The sequence below is a fragment of the Crotalus tigris genome, unplaced genomic scaffold, assembly GCF_016545835.1.
Source record: "Crotalus tigris isolate CLP2741 ecotype Arizona unplaced genomic scaffold, ASM1654583v1 scf7180000024447.884657, whole genome shotgun sequence".
NCBI lineage: Eukaryota > Metazoa > Chordata > Lepidosauria > Squamata > Viperidae > Crotalus > Crotalus tigris.
The window spans coordinates 576,316-600,334 of record NW_024100616.1 but is presented as its reverse complement, the minus strand read 5'-3'; the positions used below and the strand labels follow the sequence as shown (position 1 = coordinate 600,334).

The 24,019-nt window shown below is 41.3% G+C and overlaps 1 protein-coding gene across 3 annotated transcripts in view; it reads right to left on the bottom strand.

Annotated features, from left to right (window-relative positions):
- The window catches only part of NHS (NHS actin remodeling regulator), a 348,337-nt gene that overhangs the window by 41,210 nt on the left and 283,108 nt on the right, over window positions 1–24,019 (bottom strand). For all 3 annotated transcript variants that reach the window (XM_039332103.1, XM_039332102.1, XM_039332101.1), the window contains exon 2: window positions 1,082–1,234. In XM_039332103.1, the coding sequence (XP_039188037.1) occupies window positions 1,082–1,234 (153 nt within the window). The remainder of the gene's footprint in view (window positions 1–1,081; window positions 1,235–24,019) is intronic.

Below are 24,019 nucleotides of genomic sequence, written 5' to 3'. Positions count from 1 at the left end.
CAAAATTGACAAAAGTGAAGGGGGTCTGAATACTTTCTTAATGTACTGTACATGGTGTTCATAAAAAACCTATGATGTGAAGATGACACAATATGACTTAATTTATTACAGATGAATTTTGTGTGGTTGGCTTCTCTCTAATCTGATTGAATTGTTGGCTGAAAGTAACTACAGTGTTTTCTTTTTCCTAACCAGTTTATCAAAGTTCCTGCAAGATTAAGGTATAGTTTATGGATTTAACCAATTTAAAAAAAAATAAAGGCAGGCTGGTTTTCAAATTCACATTCTTGCGAAGTGATGCACTCAGTAATCTGTAGTACTATTTTACAAGTATATTTTTAAGCAGAAAACAATGATCCATATATAAGAGATATCTTGGCAGCAAAGAGAAACTGTCTGGAAATAGATTTTAATGTAAGAATGAGAGGAGAGGAAAGTTAAAGACCTAAACTGGCCTTGCCCTATATTTTGCAGCCTTACCAGAATTTAAAAAAATTAAAATGTTCAAGACCTGGTCATGGCTACATTGGCCTTGTTGGACTTATGAGCTAACTAATGAAGGAGAGCTGATGAAAATAGAGGTGAATTAACATGCTATTACAGGAAATGCACTTATTTCATTAATTACTCTGGAACCTAAACAGGTAGTCCTCAACTCACAGCCACAATTGGGACCAGAAGTTCTGTTGCTAAGCAAGGCAGTTGTTAAGTGAGTCATGCCTGATTTTATTACTTTTTTGCCAAGTGAATCACTGCTAAGTTGCTAACTCAATCATGTGGTCATTAAGCAAATCTGGCTTCCCCCATTGACTGCTTGCCAGGAGCCAGCTGGAAAAGTTACAAATGGCGATCCCTTGACTCCAAGTTGCTGCAACCATTGTAAATATGTGTCAGCTGTCAAGCACCCAAATTTTGATCATGTGATCCTGGGAATGCTGTGACGGTCATAAGTTTGATGACCAGTCTTAAGTGGACTTTTTTCAGTGCCACTGTAACTTCAAACGGTTGCTAAATGAATGGTTGTAAGTCAAGGACTACCTCTGTTTGGATTTTTGTAAATTATACAGAAATTAAAAATTACCCCTCCTCAAGGCTCTCAAATTCTGCTTGGCATGGCGATGCAGTTCCTCTACACATGCTGGTCTGGTGGAAGGAAGAAAAATGTTTCTCTCCTGATGCCAAGGGGCATGATAATACACATTCAATTTGCTTTCTGCATCCAAGTTTGAGACAGCTGTAGAAACAAATGAAGAGGACACTTAAAGAGATTTCCAGCAATGGCCTTTTAAAATTCAATAATCTATATACATTTACTGTATATCTACATACATCAGTATAATTTCAAATATCAGTATATATTTGATACTTGATATTTTTATTAGATTGCTAATAAAAAGGATCAATATACCCTATCATTTGCAATTCAGGAAACATTTATTCATAAATTCTGAAAAGGGTTCTTGAATTCATCATTTTTTAGATGACAAGCACAGGCCCTTTAAGATCAGCATGGCCGGTACTAATGAATGGACCAATGACCCGTTCAAGAGTTAGAGCACAGAGGTGGCCAGTTATATAAACTAACTCCCGGATCTGGCGTTTTTTACACTCTGACGATGTCGGTAGTTTGGCCGACGAAAGCTTAGTACTTTTTGTAGATTAAACAGCTTTGGTTTAAGATTTTTATCCTGGTGTTCGGATACTTTTATTACTGCCACAATATGTGTATACCCGGGATTCTTGTTTTTAACATTATTAAAGACAACATATATATATGTATGTATGTGTGTATATGTGTGTGTGTGGCACAGTGGCCTAGGGGGTGAAGATATTTGTCTCCCACTTGGAAGGTTGAGAGTTTAATCCTAGTCAGTGAGAGATGTTTCTCTATCAGGACTCAAAGAGAAAATATGTGCTGTGAACTCCCCGTATGTATCAGGATGGACATCTGGCCAGTAAATGCTAAGCTCCATTCAGTCACCCCGACTCCACTCCCATAAAAGGTATTACAGCGTTGTAAAACGAAAAAAAAACCAGTTTATAAATATATTCCTTAAATCTAAATTTTAAAGAAACTCAGCTTAAGTAAACTATGAATATAACAGAAGAAACTAAGCAAAACAAAGCAAGCATTACCTGATCTTTGATTATTATTTATGTATACAATGTCATAATTTTATATTATAAATCTGATAAATCACCCAATTTTATTTTTATGTCCTTATTTCATCAGTTAAATATATTTTTCATAGCTAGTTTGTAACTGAACAAGTTTCCTAGGATATATTTCTACCATTCAGTAGTAACTCAAAAACACATCTGCATTATGGATACAAAATAATGATCTCATTCATTCATGATATTTCATCATATTCTTCCATAAATGTACTCTTTTCATGATTCCCTTTAGAGATGGTATGGACTTACATCTGCATGAATAAGAACCATGGTTAATGCCATTCCATTATCAGAAAACCAGGTCTTGCAAGTTCTAGCAATGAGTGAATTTACTGATCAATAATATTAATACTATTGATAAACATTGATAATGTTGCTGATGTTGCAGAAATTGTGGAACTCTGAGCATTTGGGACTGTGTAAGGATCTGCCTCAACTAGATCTCCCAAGAAAGCAGAACTCTTGAAACAGGCATCATTTCAAAAGGAACTTTTATTGAAAGTTAGTGATGGCTAGAAAGCAAAGCAAGGTCTAAAGATTTGGCATGCAAATCAAAAAGGCAATTCATGTCACATTCCTCTTACCCAGAGGGAGAGCAACCCGTACAGAGCATAGCAGGGCAAATCACATAGCAAGCACAACACCACTAGCAGAATGGCAGGCCCCAAAATTGAATACATAAGCAAAAGCAGGAAAGAGATAAAGGGAAACGAATAAATGAGTATATGAGGGGTTCTGACATATGGCCCCCTAATAGAAAGACAAATCCACCTGCAAAGCAAGAACGGGAAGGGGAAAAGAAAACAAATACATCAGTTAGGCTTATCAGGATAGCGCTCATGAAAACATTTGAGCAACCTAGCAGTGTGAATGTGTTTTTTATAAACCCATTCATTTTGTGAAGTGGGTAAATCTTTCCAGGCCACTAAATATTGTGTGGCCCCATGATGTTTGCGTGAATCTAAAATGTCTTTAATTTTGAAGTGTTGTTTACCTTCTACCATAATGGGCTGAGAGACAGGAGTGGTGGCAGGTCGTAATTTAGAAGTGACCTCAGGTTTTAACAAATTGCAGTGGAAAAACGGGTGGATTTGCCTCAAACTCTTAGGGAGTTCCAACTCCACCATGACAGGATTGATAATGCATTTAATGGGAAAAGGACTGATATACTTCAGCCCCAGCTTCTTTGATGTCTGTAGCGACTGTAGGAATCTAGTAGAAAGGTAAACCCTCTCTCCCACATGGAAAGGCTTAGGCTCCATTCTTTTTTTTTTTTTATCAGCGTGTGCCTTATAAGCTTCTCTGGCCTTGTCCAAAGCTTTTCTAACCACTGGCCAGATGAACTGCAACTGATGAACCCAGTCCTTAAGGGAGGGGATAGCAGGCTTGTTAGCAGGTAACTCAGGCATAGGGGTGAAACTCTGGCCATTAGGCACTTGGAAAGGAGTGAACCCAGTACTGGAGTGCACTGCATTATTATAAGCCACTTCAGCAAAAGGCAGCAGTTCAATACAATTGTCCTGTTGATAATTAATAAAACAATGGAGGTACTGTTCTAGAACTGAGTTCATTCATTTTGTTCCCCCATTCATTTGAGGATGATGCCTAGATAACAGTCCCTGATCAGAATCTAAGAGGTCCAAAAAGGCCTTCCAGAACTTAGAGGTAAATTGAACCCCCCTATCCAATATTATGCATTTTGGAGCACTATGGAGATGATAAATGTGCTGCACAAACAAATTAGCCAAAGTCTTTGCAGTTGGGATCTTCTGACATGGGATAAAATGGGCTTGTTTAGAGAACAAATAAGTGACAACCCAAATGACATTGTTTTCTGCACTTTCTCTCTCTAGGGTGCTGAAGAGCTCAGTACCGACTGTAGGAGGCCAGGCATTTTTCCCTGTCTCTGTTTCGCAGCAGCACAAGTCGGGCAGCTGGCCACATAGCTTTCAATGTCCTTCTTTAAGGATGGCTACCAAAATTGCCGCTTAAGCAGGTGAAGAGTCTTTACAAACCCAAAGTGTCCAGCTATTTTCGAATTGTGACAGGCCTGCATGATTCTCAGTCTCTGACTTGCAGGCACATACAACTTCTCCCCAACCTAAGCCAAACCATCTTTCATTGAGTTCTTCCTTCTTTTCTGGGCAGCCCAGGGATTTGGCTTTTAGGTCCTCAAAAGCTTCCACCATGTAGTGCATGGCTCGCTTCAAGATCCCCTCCATCAGGTCCAACTGCCTGTCTGGTTCTTCATCATTGGAAAGATCTTCCGTTCTTTTCTTTTGAGTCCTCTTCTGACCTTCTCAGGTGAAAGTTACTCTTTGGGTTCTTTCCTCCCAGTCTTCCTTTTTCCCAACGCCGAGTGACCATTTCGGCCTCAAGGAGTGTTTCTAGGGCAGCAGCTTCCTCCAACCAGGTGGAGGGGCCTTCTCCGGGATAGACCTGGACAGTTGACACACTACAGTCTTCAGTTCCAGCTTCTCCCATTTCGCTATCATGTAAAGACATGTTGTGCACGGCCCCCCTTGGTAGGACAGATGCTTCTCCGGGTTGGGCACTATTGCAGACCTTGCTTTATGTAAGGATCTGCCTCAACTATATATCCCAAGAAAGCATAACTCTTGAAATAGGCATCGTTTCAAAAGGTCCTGACGGTTCCAGGCTCCAATGTCTGGAAATAAGGCAGATGTTTTCATGTCACATTCCTCTCACCCAGAGAGAGGGCACCCCATACAGCACAGAGCAAGGAAAATCACATAGCAAGCACATACACCCCAGCAGAATGGCAGGCCCTGAAAATGAATACCTAAGCAAAAGCAGGAAAGAAATAAAGGGAAACAAATAAATGAGTATTTGAGGGGTTCTGGCTACATTGGCAGGACAAGGGAATGCACATGCATCATAACACAACTGGAACAAATTGATGCAAAATGTGGGTTCAGTGGAAATCATAGGTTAGATTACGATAATTGGTTTTGTGATTGAATTTAGACAAAGAAGTCCAAAGAAAACTTAAATAAAATGTGAAAAAAATACAATTGGAATTTGTAAATGAGATTTCCAGTTGGAATTTGATACAAGCATGCTATCTCATGCATATTCTGCATAGAATAACATAGTAGCCACATATCTAGAAATCTATAATGGGTGAATGTTGTAGGTGGCAAAAAATATTACCGTATATAAGATACATGAATCCCAAATGACATAGATTAAATTGATACACTAATTAATATGTCTGAGAATGAGGTCCAAAGTAAAATTATGTAATATATACAAACATAGAGAGAGGCCCTCTTTGCCAGTGTCACATTAGACTTTTGTAGAAATGCATGAAACAGCCAAGTAGAAAGACTATTGCTAAGCAATCAGGACTTATAAGATCCCTAACATTAAATTATCCCCAACAACATCATATTATTAAGGCCCCAACTTAATAAAAATTAATAAAATAGGCCCAGGTGAACCTAAATATGAAATCAGAAATAAGTATTTCATTAAGAGAGACAGGGAGCATTTTGGGAAAAAGATGTGACAATAATATTAGCTATGATTAAAGAAGCTTAATAAAGTTTTCTAACTATATATAAAGAGAAGGGTGGTTACATTGGAGCATGGGAGGATTCTTTGGTGCCTGGAAAATTTGAAAATAGTTTCTTGGGATCGTCAAAATGTACCAAATTATCTACAAGTAGTCCTCGACTTATAACCATTCTGGAACCTGCCCATTAAAGTTGCCAATGGTGATGGCTGTTAAGTGAGATGGCCTTGCTTAATAATCTCCATCCCTGCTCTCCCTAATGTAGTTGTGAAACAAACATGTGGGTCATTAAATAAAATATGGGGTGCCTCGGGGATGGGGGAGGCTTTAGGACAGGAGTCCCCAACCTCCAGTCTGTGGACAGGTACTGGGCCGCGACATGCCAGCAACCGGTCTGCACAAATAAGCAAAGCCCCATTCGTGGGATTCAGGCAGCACACAAACCCACACTCTCTGGTCCACGGAACCGGTCCCTGGTGCCCAAAGGGATGGGGACCTCTGCTTTAGGATACCAGTTTGACTGAGAGCCAGTTTGCTCTAGGCCAGTGGTTCTCAACCTTCCTAATGCCACGACCCTTTAATACAGTTCCTCATGTTGTGGTGACCCCCAACCATAAAATTATTTTCGTTGCTACTTCATAACTGTAATTTTGCTACTGTTATGAATCATAATGTAAAGATCTGATATGCAGGATGTATTTTCATTGTTACAAATTGAACATAATTAAAACATAGTGATTAATCACAAAAACAATATGTAATTATATATTGTGAAATATTTATTTCTAATTACAAATAAATGAAATTTTGTCTTGAACTATGAGTGCCGAATCACACCTTCAGCTGCTCCACCTATGGCTCTGAAGGAAGACCTGACCTTTTCTCTTCTCCCCTTGCCCTACAACACACAAATATACACAAACACATTTTCCAGGGTCATGTGATCGCCTTTTGCAACCTTCTGACTAGCAAAGTTAGTGGGGAAACCAGATTCACTTAAGAACTATGTTACTAATTTAATATCTCTCTCCCTCTTTCTCTCTCTCTTTTTCCCTCTCCCTCTATTTCTCTCTCTTTCTCTCTTTCCCTTTCTCTCCCTCTCTCTCTCTTCCTTCCTCTCTCTCCCCCTCTTTCTCCCTCTTTCTTTCTTCCTCTCTTTCTCTACCTCTCTTCTTCCCTCTCTCCCTCCCTCTCTGTCCGATCGGGGATCGATTTGGAGGTGCGGAACTTTTTTTTTTTTTATTGAAAAATTTTTAAAAGTTTTTACAAAAAACAGAAGACAACAATAGAACAACAAAACAGAAAAAAACACAGAATTAAACAAACCAAAACAACCCTCCCCCCACCCTCCCCAAACCACCCAGACCCTCCCCCCCCGGAGCTTCCCAGAGCAGAATATAGGCTTAATTAAAAAAAATTAAAAAAATTGTATAAAAAGGAAAAAAAGAAAAAAGAAAGATTAACAATAGAATATATATATATATATGTAAAAATAAAAGTTATAAAAAAGCTAAATAATATTTTTTTATATCCAATTTAAATTGTATAAACTTTATCCATTTGTCCCAAATAGCAAAAAATTTCTCTTGCGATTGTTCTTTTAAGAAAGGCGAAATCTTTGCCATTTCCGCCAGGTAAGATACTTTAAAAAACCACTCCTGCAAGGTGGGCAAAGATTCCTTCTTCCAGTATTGTCCTACTAACAACCTTGCGGCTGTGATCAGATTCAACATCAATATAACCTCCTTTGCATCACAATCAGTAACTATACCTAACAAAAATAATTGTGGAGTAAATTTTACCCTCTTTCTAAAGATTCTCTGAATATTCCACCATATCTTAATCCAAAAAGCTTTTATATTTTTACACGACCACCAAATATGATAATAGGTGGCATCCAAACAACCACATCTCCAACATTTAGGCTGTAGGTCAGGATACATGAGAGACATTTTTTGTGGATCAAGGTGCCATCTATAAAACATTTTATAAAAATTCTCCCTTAAATTCTGAGCTTGTGTAAATTTAACATTCCTCACCCAGATAATTTCCCAGATATCCAGTGGAACTGGTTCACCAAAATTCTGCGCCCATTTAATCATACAATCTTTAATTAATTCTGATTCTGAATCCAGTTCCACTAGAACCCCATAAATTCTCTTAATATGGGTTTGTCTTTGGTCCTTTACTTGCTTAAAAAGATTTTCATCTTCTCTAAGAAAACCCACCTTACGATCCAACTTCCATCTATCTGCTAATTGTCTATATTGAAACCAAGAATAAGTAATATTTTCATGTACTAACTCTTCCAATAATTTTAACTGCCAATTATGTCCATCCCGTCTGAGTAATTGTGTATAAGACACCGTATCCATTTTAACACCTCTCCTTATACCCTCTATCGCATGCCAAGGTATAGCCCATAGTGGTATTTTAAAATCACTTTTATAATATTTTCTCCAAACCCTAAGTAAAGAAGTTCTTATAATATGAGATTTAAAAACCCAATCCACTTTCTTATTAAATATTAAATAGGCATGCCAACCGAAAAGTAAATCCCATCCCTCCAGATGGAGTATCTCCAAATTTGTTAAATTTACCCAATCACTAATTAATGTTAAAGCCACCGCATCGTGGTATAATTTTAAATTCGGTACCTTGAGTCCACCTCTCTCACGGGAGTCTTGCATGATTTTAAACTTTACCCTTGGTTTTTTCCCTGCCCAAATAAATTTATTAATACCTTTCTGCCATTCATTTAAATTAATCTCATTCTTCAAAATCGGTAACATTTGAAACAAAAAGAGAAACTTGGGTAGGACATTCATTTTGATCACTGCGATTCTTCCCATGAGGGATAGCTGCAACTTCTCCCAATTCCTCAAGTCTTTCTGTATCCTAACCCACAACTTTTCATAATTATTCTTAAACAATTTTGCATTAGAAACAGATAAAGTAACCCCCAAGTATTTTACCTTATTAACAATTTCAAAACCAGTCAAATTAGCCAAAATTTGTTTGTCCCGAGTAGTCATATTTTTAGGTAATATCTTAGTCTTATTAACATTGATCTTGAAACCCGAAACCAATCCATATTGGTGAATCAGCTGTAATAACATTGCTACAGAATAAATAGGTTGAGACAAAGTAACCACCAAGTCATCTGCAAAAGCTCTCAACTTATATTCTTTTTTGTTAACTTCTATTCCTTTTATTTCCTGCGACCCTCGAATCTTGATCAACAAAATTTCCAGTGTTAAAACAAACAATAACGGCGACAGTGGACATCCCTGTCTAGTACCTTTCTCTATTGTAAAAACCTCTGACAAACCCCCATTGACAATAAGTTGTGCCGTTTGTTTTTGATATATCGCAGTAAAAGCTTGTAATATTTTTTCACCAAAATTCATCTCTTCGATTACTCGTAACATAAAATACCAATTCAGTTGATCAAAAGCTTTTTCAGCGTCTAAAAATATCAACCCTGCAGGAATTTGGTTATTCTTGTCTAAATATTCTAGTAAATTAATAATTTGTCTAGCATTATTTTTCATGTATCTACCAGTTATAAAACCAGATTGGTCCCTTTGTATGAGGTGGTGCACAACCCTCATGAACCTATTAGCTAAAATTTTTGCAAAAATCTTATAATCAACATTTAAAAGAGATATAGGTCTGTAATTCTTTGGTAAAGTAAGGTCTTGATCCTCTTTTGGGATCAAGGATATAAAAGCACTGCGCCATGACGGAGGGATCTCTGAACCCTATAAAATACTATTAAAAAGGTCAGCTAATGGTTGTATCATCTCTTCCATTAAAGTTTTGTAATAAACAGATGTCAAACCATCCGTACCCGGTGCTTTCCCTAATTTCAATTGTTTAATTACTAACGCAATTTCCTCCTTAGTAATTAAAGCATTAATTTCATATTTCTGGTCTTCTGTCAATTTAGGGAAATTAGCCTCACTTAAGTATTTGTTTATATCTAGAGTTTGTACATTAGTAGATTTATATAGTTTTTGATAATAATCTAAAAAAGATTTCTTAATCAATTCCTTCTGGTACACTAATTTACCCTTATAATTTATTTTATCTATTATTCTCTGTCTCTGTTTCTTTCTTAATTGGTAAGCCAACCATCTCCCTGGTTTATTGGCATTACAAAATGTATTTTGTTTCATAAACAATAAGTTAGTTGCAGATTGATCCGCCATCAACATATTAAATTGTGTTCTTAGCAACTTTATAGATTCTTTAATCTTTTCATCTAAAGGAGTTAAAATCAAAGCCTTTTCTTTTAATTTAATCTCATCTTCCAATTCTTTACGTTTCTGAGTCTGCTTTTGTCTATGAAAATTATTCATTTTTATCAAGATCCCACGCATAAATGCTTTACTTGCATCCCATACCATTGGCATTGATGTCCCCTTATACATATTCAAAGCAAAGTAATCCTTTAAACACTCCTTTAACTTTTGAACATTCTTCTCTTGTCTAAATAAATTTTCATTCACCCTCCAGGATCTTCTCTCCTCTTTTTCTTGAATCAGCTCCATCCAGACTGGACTATGATCCGTCAACGACCTAGGAAAAATCTTTACATTTTTTACCTTATTATATAAATCCGTTGTAATAAAAAAAAAATCAATCCTTGAAAAGGATTGATGTCTATCTGAAAAAAAGGTGAAGTCTCTCTCCTCTTGATTACGTTCCCGCCAATAGTCTCTCAATTCCCAGTCTTCTTTCATATCAAAAAAGGCTTTAGGTAATTTAGCCTGTTTAAAAAGGAGAGAAAAACCTTTCTTGTCCCTTTGTGTGTCTAAGACACCATTCCAATCGCCCATTAATATCACGGATCTATAATCCAGCGAGATTATTTTCTGATGTAACAGTCTGTAAAATTGTTCCTGTTGTTGGTTTGGTGCGTAAAGTCCCACTATAAGTATTTTCTTACTATATAAACCAAGTTCAATCATTACATATCTTCCTTGGGGGTCTGATTCTACCAGACAAACTGGTAACTTTTGCTTAACATAAATAACCACTCCCCCTTTCTTCCCAGGAGCAGAAGATACAAAATGAGATCCCAGACGGGCATTAGCTAAATATTTTTGATCCTTAAGTAAAATATGAGTTTCCTGCAAGCAAATAACATCGTTATTATGTTGCTTTAAGTAGTGAAAAATTTTCTTTCTTTTCTGAGGGGAATTAAGACCGTTAACATTCCAGGTCAGAAACTTTGCCATCTCCCTTAACCAGGAGCCTGGAGAAGACTGCCTGAAGATCTGCCATTGCTGTATGTGTTGCAGAACTCTTGGGTCTTGCTCCTCCCACCGGCAATGAGGCACTTTCCAAAGAAGATTCTTTAGTTTCTTTCTTTTGTTGCTCCTTTTCCTTGCGTCTTTGTGCTGCACGGGTCATCCTCTGCTCTTTAACCTCTGTTTGAAGTTGCCATTCCAGTTGTAACTTCCCAGCAGTGATCAGACCTAATGCTTCAGATTGCTGTTCCAACTCTTTACCACTCAAGGGTTTCTGAGCAGATGACGCTGAGCCTGCACCCAGGACCGTATTATAAAACTCTTTAGCTTTAGCAACCGTATTCAACCTATAACGCCTCCCCGCATGGCTCAGAGCGATACCCATCGGAATCTCCCATCTGAATGGCATCAATCTTGCTTTAAGCTCATTAGCTAAAAAAGCAAAGTCTTTCCTGTTTCTTAAAATTTTAGATGGAATTTCCTTTAAAATAATAACATCTTGGGCAGCAATCTGGAATCTCTTTTTATAAAAAGCTTGTATGACTTCATTACGCAAGGATCTCTTTGTAAAATAAATCACCAAATAAATCACCAGAGGTGCGGAACTTTTGACCAGTTCTGACCCTCTGTTGTGGAGGTTATTGATTGGGTACGAACAGTCTGGGAGGCTTGGGCGGCCCAGCCAGCCTACAAAGATTGGAGGAGAACCTGGGACAGAAGTCTGCGAAAGCCCCGAGCCTCTCTAGCTGCCAAGTAAAGCAAGGGCGAGCAGGCTGGCTGGCCGGCTGGCTGGCTGGTGCGAGCGAGTGGCCCACCCATCTCTTAAGCATGCCGGCTTCCCCGGGCGAGCAGTGGCTCTCACCTGCCGCTTTCTTTAGTCAGTGGCAATAAAGGTGGGGCGGGGGTTGGTCCCTCTCCCTCCAGTGGCATTAAAAGGCAGAATCGTTGCCATGGGAAGCAAAAAGGGCGAGGCTAGTTTGCCAAACTCAGAGGGAAGGAGACTCCCTCGCTTGCTCCGCACAGCCCCGCCGCCCTCTCAGCCCAGCACGAGGGGAAGTGGCGAGGTGAAGTAATGGGCTTCACTGCCTCGGGGGAAGGAGCTGGAGGAGGCAGGCACCGACGGGGCCCCAGATCAGCTGGAGGACATCGCAGTCGCCCCCAGAAGCCTGCGGGAGTGGTGAGCTACCGAGGGCCGCTCAGACAGAGAGACTCGAGGGCTACGACGGGATGGGATGGGAGCCCCCCCAATATCCCGCCTTTGGATTGGTGTGAATGGGAGCACTTTCGGGCAGAGTCGCCCCACCTGCCCTCCAGCGGTTGACGAGAAGCTCCCACCCCAGTGTAGTCCGGACAACGGGGAGGGGGCTTGGCGAACCCTGTGAAAGGGTTGTTTGACCCCCAAAAGGGTCACGACCCACAGATTGAGAACCGCTGCTCTAGGCTCTAAGGAACCAGGCTAGAAACCAGGAGACCGTGAGTTCAAATTCTATCTTAGCCTTGAAAGCCAGCTGGGTGACCTCTGGCCAGTCACTCTCTCTCAACCCAACCCACCTAACAGGCTTGTTATTATGGGAAAAATAGGAGAAGGGAGGAGTACAGGTAGTTCTCAACTTACAACTGTTCGTTTAGTGACCATTTGAAGTTACAACAGCACTGAAAAAAGTGACATGACCATTTTTCACACTTAACCATTGCAGCATCTCCATGGTCATGTGATCAAAATTTAGATGCTTGATAACTGACTCATATTTATGATGGTTGCAGTGTCCTGGGGTGATCACTTTTTGCAATGTGGATTCACTGCGTTTTGACTCACCCCATAAGCGCTGAAAACACTTTTTATCTGAATGGAGACCTTGGGGAAACTGGAAGGTCTATCTTTCTGCCAGTGTGTGCTTAGAAATGGAGTGGAACACTGCGTTTCAACCACCTCATTTGCTCACAGATGGACCTTCTTCCCCAAGTGGAAGAAAGTGGAGGCACAGCAGTGGGATTGCTCTCAATAAGGCCAGTGCACATGAGCAAGCAGCACACTTGGGTCTTATTGTTTGAGAGCAATCCTACTGCTGCTCCGCCGCTTTCTTCCACTCAGACGGAGCTAAGAAACCCAAGTCACTGCCGCCGCTTGAGTGTGGAGGATGACGACAAGGAGAAGAGTGGTGAGGTTTGTGCCAGCCAGCCAGCCAGGCAAAGAGTAGGTCGGGCAGGGTGTGTGGCTGGCTAGGGAGGGGGGGAATCATGGTTACCACAGGCTTGGATGCAGGTGCAAGGGGCCTGGCCCCATGATGCCTCCCTGCTCAATTGAAAGCTTTGTTCCTGCTCTCAAACTAAGGCTGGCATACATGAGCGAGCAGCGCACCTGGGTCATGGACAGCATTGGTTCCTGCACCTGGCTGACTCCGATTCTACGCTTTGCCCCAAATGAAGCAAACGCTATCCCCTCCCCAGAGAATGGAAGCTTTTTTGCAGAGAATGGGTGTTTGAGCAATATTATGATACCCAGGAGCTTCCATTTTCAGTGCAAAAAGCATTTCCAAGCCAACTCTCCTCTCCCTCAAAGGGAAAGGAACTGTGGCAGAGAGAAAGCAGATCTTTGCAAGGTGAGTCTGGTGCAGCAGGAAGGGAGGGGGAAGCATGAGGTATCTTGCAGACTTGGGGGGCTGACTTGGGGGGCTGTTCCATCATTAGCCCCCCCATGGCCTTCCCCATCCTGAGATACCTCATGTGCACTTAACAAACCATGCATTTGCCCATGCATTTGATTAGCGAATGCATGGGCGAAAGCAGGGAGTGATCTCGTTGAAAGTATGAGTTTCACTCCCACAAATTCCTGAGTTATGAATGGAATGAGCAGGCTCCATTACATTCGTAACTCGAGGACTACCTGTATATTTTTTTATTCTTTTTTACTATATAATTTACTATTCTAGTTTTTCTTTTTTATCTTCCTCTTACTTTGTTTTGTATTGCATTTTTAGCTTTTTCTTTTATTTCTCCCATTTTCTTTATCCTTTTTTGTTCTACTTTAGTTTTCATTAATTCTTATTACTGTTGTTAAAACTCTTAATAAAAATTAGGCCATGGGGTCCGAGCTCTCCAGCGGGTTGCCTGCTGTCGTGCTGCCGGAGTAGCTGCCACTGTCTCCATCGAGCCGGCAGCCACGCCTGCCACCTCGGTGATTGCAATCTCTCCTTCACTGCATGCACCTACAAGCACATATAACATTTCTCTAAGGATAAACTTCTGTTATCCATTGATTCTAATGCATGAAGACAAGGCGCAGTGTGAAATACTGCTACAGGCTTATCTATTAATATACATCTGAAATAATCAGTAATGTGTGTGCTGCATTATTCATTCCCTGAGCCTCGTTCTGATATGTGCAGAAACAAATCTGTCGAACAAAGTAGCTTAGTAAGCAAAACAGGAAAATTGTCTAAAAGAGCTCTGGCATAACACCCAGGGCTGCTGAAGGCATGTGACCTGCCAAATATTTTTAGGCTTCACTGGTAAAACTGCACCATTTCCTGCTTCCTCCTCCAAAGCTACAGTAAATGAACTCAAGTTCACCTACATTTTCATCTGCTTTATATTCTGTCAGTTACTTTCCCATCCTTCTTTCTTCCAGAAGGAATTTGAGGCTGTCATTTTAAATGGCAGGTTTTTGGTTTATTATATAGGAGAGCCAAGAAACCCACACTTCTCTGGGTTTGAGACTTTGATCATTCAGAGGAACTGAAAGCCACTTTTCTTAGATCCTGGCTTACTCATGACAACTGCTAAGAGATCAAATAGAAATGCTGGCACGAACAAGGAGCAGGAGAACAAAACAAGCATGTTTCCTGAACCTGAGATTCTGAAGAATTTCAGCAAGGTCATTGTTAGTGTCAGAACTTTATTAGATTGTTGGCAGATAATGAGGCAACCATGTCCCCAAAAATCTATTCTTGCAACAAGATAGACCACTTGGGAACTGATTTATAAATCTGGATATTTACCTGCTTAACTAACTTAACTTATGCACCTTTATGCTAATCCCTTCTTTGCAAAATTGCTGAATAGAATAGAATAGGAGCTGGAAGGGACCTTGGAGTTTTCTACTCCAGCCCCCTGCTCAAGCATGAGAACCTATACCATTTCAGACAAGAGACGGTCTAGTCCAGTGATGGTGAACCTTTTAGCGACCAAGTGCCCAAACTGCAACCCAAAACCCACTTATTTATTGCAAAGTGCCAACACGGCAATTTAATCTGAATACTGAGGTTTTAGTTTAGAAAAAACAACTCATACATAAACATCTTTTGTCTTAAAAGAAAAACACAATAACAAAGCTTTCCATGATACAAACAACTTTTTATGGAAAGGTAAAAGTTTGCATTTGGCATGCTTTTGAACAATTAATGTGATTTTTGCTGTTGTATGCATGTGATAATTTGTCTAACCTTGGCTCATACTTTGTAAGTTTGAGACCAACACATGTAGCACTCAGGTCATCTGTTGGTCTGTTTCGAGTGTCAGATTTGATATAATTCAAAGCTGAAAACAGCTGCTCACAAGCATAAGATGATCCAAACAAAGTAAGGAAAGCAATCCCAAGTGCTTTCATTAACTTAAAATTATTTGGCAGAGAATTCCACACTTTAAGGATTTCATTTTCAGAACTAACTGTGCTGTCCTTTGTCATCCTTGTTTTTGCAGGATTCCTCTCAATAAGAGCGAGGTGCGCTTTGGCTCCGTTTTCGCCAGGAAATGGCTTTTTCCTGGAAAAAAACAAGCCTTCGAGCCCTGATGCTGGCGGAGTGAGGCAGTGGAGACCAGAGCAGACTCTTTCCCGTCTCCCCTCACTTCCCCAAAGCCTCCCTTCACTAACCTCCTTTCCAGCTCTGTTTTCTGCCACCACAGGCAGGGCAACAGAAGAAGCTTGTAGGACTACCGTTTTAAAAAAAAAGTTCAACCAAACCTTCCAACTTTGTGAGACCTTTTTTTTCATGGGAAGTTGGAAGTTCAGATTGATTTTTTATTTTAGTCCCACAAACTTTTGTTGCCTTGCACACAGAAGAGCTGGAAAGGAGGTTAGTGAAAGAGTGTGGTTGCTCTGGGGTGGGGGTTAGGATTTGGCATTGTGGATGCCCTGGGGTGTGGTGGGGGTTAGAGTTTGGCATTGTGGATTGTGGAATGTTTGTGCTCTGATGGGGCTATTCAAAACGCAAGGATTCCCTGCATTTTGAAGCACTCTTTGTGACTGCACAGAAAGGAGCACTCCGTTTCTCAAGTGCCCCATACTAGGCATACACAGCTTGCAGTCTCTGCAAGATCTCTGTTGGGATAAAGTCTTTTAGCTCCTATAGAGAGCTTCCAAACGCAGCCAGTCCCTGTATTTGGAAGTGCTACATAGGTGCTGAAACATTTTTTTTTTTTATCCCAAAGGAGATCTGGCAGAAAGCTCCATTTCTTAAACGCCCCATTTCAGGCATTTGGAGCTTGCAGTCTCTGCCAGATCTCTGCCAGATCTGGGGCTCTGAGTGCCCCCTCTGGCACATGTGCCATAGGATTGCTACCACTGGTCTAGTCTCTTCTTAAAAACCTCCAGTGATGGAATGCCTATGATTTCTGGAGGCAAGCTGTTCCACTGGTTAGTTGTCCTCACTGTTAGGAAGTTTCTCCTTAATTCCAGGTTGCTTCTCTCTTTGGTCAGTTTCCAACTATTGTTTTTCATCCTGCCTTCTAGTGCTTTGGTGAATAACATGACTCCCTCTTCTTTGTGGCAGCCTCTCAAATACTGGAATACTGCTATCATGTCACCCCTATTTCTTCTTTTCTTTAGACTAGCCAAATCCAAGTCCTGCAGCCATTCTTCATATGTCTTAGTATCCAGGCTTTTGATCATTTTAGTTGCTTTTCTCTGAACTTTTTCCAAGGTCTCAACATCTTTTTTGTAGTATGGTGACCAAAATTGGTTGCAGTATTCCAGGTGTGGTCTCACTAGGGCAGGGGTTGTTGTTGTTGTTAGTTGCGAAGTCATATCCGACTCATTGCGACCCCATGGACAGCGTTCCTCCAGGCCTTCCTGTCCTCTACCATTTTCTGGAGTTCATTTAAGCTCAAGGGCAGGGGTAGGCAACCCAAAACACAAGAGCCACTTGGACCCGTTTCCCACCGAAAACAAAACACTGGGAGCCGCAAAAGCCTTTTGATATCTAAAATGAAGATAACACTGCATATATCCTTTTTACCTTTATTATAGGTGTATGTATGTATGTATGTATGTATGTATGTATGTATGTATGTATGACTTTGGTTATTCGAGTTTTCTCCCGCGTCAAATTGGAAGTGTCTTGGCGACATTTCGACGAAGTCTCATTCGTCATCTTCAGGCTGGTGTTTTCGGCTTCTTGCTTCTAGGAGCAATGTGTGATCATAGCTGTTTCTTTCTTTTAACTGCTAGTGGGGGTATGAACTGATTAGATGGGAGCTTGGCTGTGTTCTAATTGGGTGGAGGTGTGTTCTGATTGGTTAGGGACTTGGCTGTGTTCTGACTGGGTGGGGGGTTGGCTGTGCTCTGATTGGATGGGGGAGTGTTCTGTTTGGGTGGGGGCTTTATTGTGCTCAGGTTAGTCTGAGTTTCAGGGGGATTTGAGATGGTGAGTTGCATTGCTCTTGTTTGGCTTCGCGTTCGTGGTCATGCCTCATCTTCATGGTGGGTGTCAGTTTATTTCATGTATGGATTAGAGGGGTTTAAAGTGGCTAATGATGCAGCTGTGGTCTGGCTTCTGGTTTGTGGTCATGCCTCATCATCGGTGTGGGTTTGGGTTTGCTTTTTGCGTGGATGTGTGATTTTCGTGAGTGTAGGTCTGCTGTCATTCTTTGTGTTAGGGACTCGTTTGTCAATAAGGGTGGGTTTCCAAATGGCTGGTAGGCGGGAGGTATCATCTCATTTATTCATGCTGTGTGGGTGTTTTTGTATCTCGATGGCTTCTCTGATTATTCTGTTATTAAAGTGTTCAGTTTTGGCGATAGTTCTGGTCTTTTTAAAATCAATTTCATGTCCTACCAGAAGAAAACACACACTATCGTCAAAACTGAACACTTTAATAACAGAATAATCAGAGAAGCCATCGAGATAGAAAAACGCCCACATAGCATGTAAGAAAAAAGGCTTCTTTATTGCTAAGCTTTCGTCAACAAGCTGTTGACATCATCAGAGCAACGGGTTACAGTATGGCATGTACGAGTGAGCTTTTTATAAGCACTCTATATGCACATGCCATACTGTAACCGTTTTAACTGTTTTGTAAGTGTATGCACATACTCCCTTATCATTTAGCCCTTATTTTATTTTACTGACACTATATATATATGTATATATATGTATGTATGTATGTATGTAGATCTTTGGTTATTTGGGTTTTCTCCCTGGTGCTTTCAGCTTCATGCTCCTCGAAGCACGAAGCTGAAAACACCAGCCTGAAGATGACGAACGGGACTTTGTCGAAACGTCGCCAAGACACTTCCAATTTTATGTGGGAGAAAATCCAAATAATCAAATAAAATAAGGGCTAAATGATAAGGGAGTATGTGCATATATATATGCACATACTCTCCCCCCCATATTTTCCCTCTTCCATATATTCATGCTGGGCAGTGACATAATGCAGGGCTTTTCAATACGTAACACTTGTGGTACTTTGTCACATGGCAGGTCATACACGATTGCTAGCCAAGTGTAGCAGGGGAGGGGAATGAGCCGAAGCGAGCCAAGCCTGAGAGTCGCTTCCAGAAGCAGCTGGGAGCTGGAGGTGAACTGAAGAAAAAAAGGTGGGGAAGAGAGGCTATAAAAGAACATGGTTTGGGTGGGGGAAGGGGAAAAAAGACAACAGGAAAGGTTTAATCCCTTTAAACAAATGTAATTAGTTTTACCCCCTTTAATTGAGTCTGTCTGTGGCTTTTAGAAAGTTTTCTTTGAAGGTAAACTGGCTAATTTTAAAGCTAAAGCTTTTCGCAATTGCCGGAGCCTTTCAGTCTAGAATTGCAACATTGTGACATGTGACACACCTTAGGCAGCTTAAAGAGAAAAAAAATGGAGTTTGTGTTTCTTTATTTTTTTGTTTTGCACTTGGTTCCTGATTTTTTAAGGGTACAGGGAAGAGATTGGGGGTCTGTGCATTCTTACTACACTGTGGAAGAGCTCAGAAGGGCCAGCCAGTTAGCTCAGGAGTCTGCAAACTTAGCAACTTTAAGACCTGTGGACTTCAACCCCCAGAATTCCTCAACCAGCCATGATGGCTGAGGAATTCTGGGAGTTGAAGTCCACAAGTCTTAAAAGTGCCAAGTTTGAAGACCCCTGAACTAGCTGGTAGTGGTGCACATTAATAAACCTGGATAAATTCATCATACATTTGTCAGTGCAAAGGGAAAGTGATTCAGCAAAGGAATAGCCATCAAATAAATTAAAACTGGTACTTTTTTGCTTTTTTTCTACAATTTGTAATATTTTATTAGATTATAGAATAAAATACAAAAATACAAAAGCAAATAGTAGAATACAGTGGGGAGGAAAAAGGGGGGAAAAGTGAAGGGGAGAAGGGAAAAAGAACAGACTTCCTCTATTGCAGTAGAAGGAAGCTTTAACATTGAACCTCAACTTTTTACTTTTCCATAATATTATAAACTAGCCATTTCTATAACAACAAATGAATCTAATTAGTAAAACCCAAAATCCCCCCCTTTTTTTAGTTATCAAGCTTTTGATACCTTGCTAAGCACTAGTGGTACTCAAATATTGTCATGTCCTAACAGTGGTACAATCTGTGAAAAGGTTGAAAATCCCTGACCTAATGGACTTGTGTGAGCAGCTGGCGGCCACGGTAGGTACTGAGGTGCATGAGGGAATGCGCTCAACCCGCAGTGAGCGCACGGGGGCTGACAGCATCTGGCATCAGGGGCTGCATAGCTTGCTGTGAATTTTGGGCCAGCACACCAGCAGCAGCGCGGTGGCAGCACCAGTAGCACACAGAGTTGGGGGAGCACATAATGTGGACCTTCAGACACGCCTACTCTGTCCCATCTCCTCAGCCCCCTCGAGAATCATGCTCTTGGCCTGCAAGTGGAGCTCATTCCCCTCATGCATCTTGGTACCTACTGCGGCTGCCAGCCACTCGCGCATGTCCATTAGGTCGTCGCCCAGAGCTGCAGGCCCACCCAGCACGAATGAGGCGACGCGGTTGACTAAGAAGCCCCATGTAGAGATGGTAGAGCACACCCAGGGCCAGCAGGCAAAAGGCCACCTGAGCAGGGAAAACTGGATCCCCATCGGCATCATGGCTGCCCAGGCCCAACAGAGATGGGAGGAAGGCATGCAATCCTAGCTGGGACTGGGGGGCCATGGCACTGATGAGGATCCAGCTTTTCCCATTCGGGGTGGCCTTTGGCTTGCTGGGCGTGTGCTTTGGCTGGCCATGGGTCTGGGCACCTCTACTCAAGCTTGCTAGCTGGCTGCTCCAGCCTCCTTTATGCTGGGTGGGGCAGCCGCTTCGGGTGGTGGCCTAATGTAAGCTGCTGGCGTCAGCAGCCTGAGGCAGGGCCAAGGTGTGTCGGGTGCATGAGGGGAACAGACGCCACGTGTAGGCCAAGGGCAAGATCTATGAGGGGACTGTGATGACCAGCAGCGACCTGCTCTCCAACCACAAGCAAAAACAGATGGCGGAGTAGGTGCATCCAGCGGTCTGCATCAGGTCCTCTCCCCTCTCCTACTCTGCCTGCTGTTGTAGGGCTCAGCTGGTATTGGCAGCGGGCTGTGGAGCCTCAGAGTGTGCCGGTCGAGGGGCTAGCAGACTGTGGCTGCTGACAGACATCATCAGCCCCCATGTGCTTGCTGGCCTCTGGGGGGCTGATGGTTTCAGGCAGCAGCCGCCCTGGCCACTGCCCCACCTCACCCTGCAGGATGAGCCTCCTGCCCACTGCCCAACCCACCAGAGATCCCCTGGATCTCCCCCAACCTGCCCAGCCCCCACAGACATCCCCCCATGAGCAACATCGAAGTGGCCATGCCCACCCAATCTGCCATGACCATCACAGCCACACCCACCCAGTGGCCACGGTCCCTGGCCCCGAGAGCACCACAATCCGATGTGGCCCTAGCACTTTGCAATAAATAACTGGGTTTTGGGTTGCGGTCTGTGCACTCGGTCTCTAAACGTTCACCATCACTGGTATAGTGGTTAAGGAGCCAGGATTTGCATGATAAATTTCTAGAATATATTTAGGGGCACATCTCAGGAAGTAGATTTCACTGAATTGTTAAGGCACCATTCTCTCTCTCTAAACCCTTCCAAGTTCCCCTCCAAGTGAAAAAGGGCCAACATTTTGACTGGCTCTGGGAATCTTTGGAGGCTACAAAGCGAATGCTAGTGGCTGCACGTTTTATACCCCTAGATTAAAGTTCAATACTAGTTCTTAGAAGCAATTCAGAGAAGAAAACAATGGAACAGATCTTTTAATAGAGATGGATTGCTCTGCTTTTAATTTCCTACTAAACAAAACCCCTGAGTTTTTCAGTTTCATTAGCAGGCTTGGTAAGTAAAGACCGCAGATTGTTTTGACAAAGAATCATCCTTCATATTGAAGATGCAGATAGATACAGATTGTACAGTAAATTTACACAAGGGAAAAGGACTCTTCACTGCATACTTCCTCAGTCTTTCCTCCTCATTTATTGTCCCAAAGGTGCTTTCTCAGAAGACAACTGGACTTTATTGTTTTTTCTTTGAAGACATTTTGCTTCTTATCCAAGAATTTTCTTCACCTCTGACTGGATGGTGGGGAACGAATGTATATATATTCCTTGCAGACAGCTTGTCATTTGCATTCTTTTAGGCTTTTAGGTAAGGAATATAAATCCTTTCATTCTCCACCATCCAGTCAGAGCTGAAGAAGCTTCTTGGATGACAAGTGAAACATCTTCAAATAAAAAACAAGAAAGTCCAGTTGCCTCCTGAAAAAGCACTTTTGGGACAACTGTGACCTGGATGACAGAGAATCTCCATAGACACTCCTCCTTTATTCTATTTCCAAGATATAAGAACTGTGTTTCTCCCTGAATGATATCAGGGAATTTAAAAAATAAACATAATTGTAGTTCAGGGTCAACAAGATTAATATTTATCCTCTAAGTCCCACAATATAACAAAAGGTAGGACATATCTGTGGTCATCGTGTTGAATATGTCACCTTTTCATTTATAAAAGATCATTTTTATGGTTTATCATCCTATTGGAATAATAGTGAAGTAGGACATAAACCATTGCCTGAGTTATAAACACTACTGGAAAAGCTTGGGTAAAGCTGGATAACCTCACTGGTTTAGTATTCCCCATGCAAATACTTCCTCACTCTCTTAGGAAAGAGTCACTGGTATCCCAGCAATGCTTAACACTTCATCGTCAATGGAACACCCGATCTTTATCAAAATATGATTTGAATCCTAATTTAGAAGATAAAAGCTGAAAGCTCATGCCATACCATGCCATGCCAAAAATAAGAAAAGAAAAACCTTGCTAAGATTCTATTGTCACTAATGTCTTCATGAGTCTTATTCTGATGAGTTCATTAGTTCTATAGCATCTTGTCTCTCACTTCAATGATATGGTCAATGTAAAGAAGAATTAAGGAATCTAGTACTCTTCAGTTTTTGCTCTATAGTCTCTGATCTTTGGCTATTCTGACTATGGTTAGGAGTTCAACAACACCTACAAAATAAAAGATTTCCCATCCTAAAATGTTAGAATATAGTTAGATCATAAGAAGAAACTTGGAGCATCAAACGAGGACAATTCGGAAATAAACCTCTGTCTGGTTATCAATGACAGACACTCACAGATACAGAACTTTTATTATAAACATTAGAAAACTACAACATTACATTACTTTTCAACATAACTGCCATTCAAATTGGGGCACTTGCCATATCGTGTTATAAGGTTTGAAATTCCTTAGTAGTAGTCACTCAGCACCAAATCTGGGCTATGGGGGTGTGTGATTAAAAACATCCCAACGGAACTGCTTCAAAAGTTCTTGGGTGCATCTAGTGGTGTGCGGGCAAACATTATCATGAACCAACACCATACTGGAAGTCAGCATGCCCCAATGTTTGTTATGGATGGCTCGTCTGAGCTTTTGTAACATTTCATAGTAGACTTCTGAATTGATGGTCAAACCTCGCTCCATGAACTTCACTAGCAGTACTCCTTTGGCATCTTCATATTTGGTGGGGTTTTTTATGGCACCACTTCCAGTGTGGTTGTATATTTTGGGTGGTTTGAAGAAGCAAAACAAATAAACACACAATGCCATTGGAAATAGGTAAGTATTTGGCAGGTCTCTGCTGATTCAGCAAAAAAATTCCAGTTAGCAAACCTAAATATGTCCTAAAAATTGTTGGATCTCAAAACACCCATAATATTTCAACATATAGCTGCTAGTCATTGTCTTAAACCAGGGCTTTTCAATCATTTTACCGATTGTACCACTTTTAGGATATGGCGATATTCGAGTACCACCTAGCAAGGTGTCAAAAACTTGATGACAAAAAAACCCTGTTCAAAGTTGCAATTGCACTGAAATGACTTATGACCATTTTTCACACTTATGACCACTGAAGCATGCCCAGGGTCATGCGATTTATATTTGGATGCTTGGCAACTGATTCACATTTATAATGGTCACAGTGTTCCAGGGTCATGTGATCCCCTTCTGCAATCTTTTGACAAGCAAAGTCAATGGCAGAGCTGCTGGTGGCCAAGTGCTAAGGCGGGACTCCTCCCTCCCTTCCCTGCCTCCCTTTTTCTCATTCTCATCTCCTTCTGAATTTTCCCTCATCCATATATTTTCACTCTTCCATATATTGATCAAACAAGGAAAGGCCTCCAGAGACAGAAAAGACAAGCTGCTGAGTGAACTAGCTTAAAAAGGCACATTCCCCTTTAAGAATTAGCTACTGGCTAGAAAGGAAAGTAAGGAGCGCAGCCGGCATTTAAGGAAGAAAAAAAAA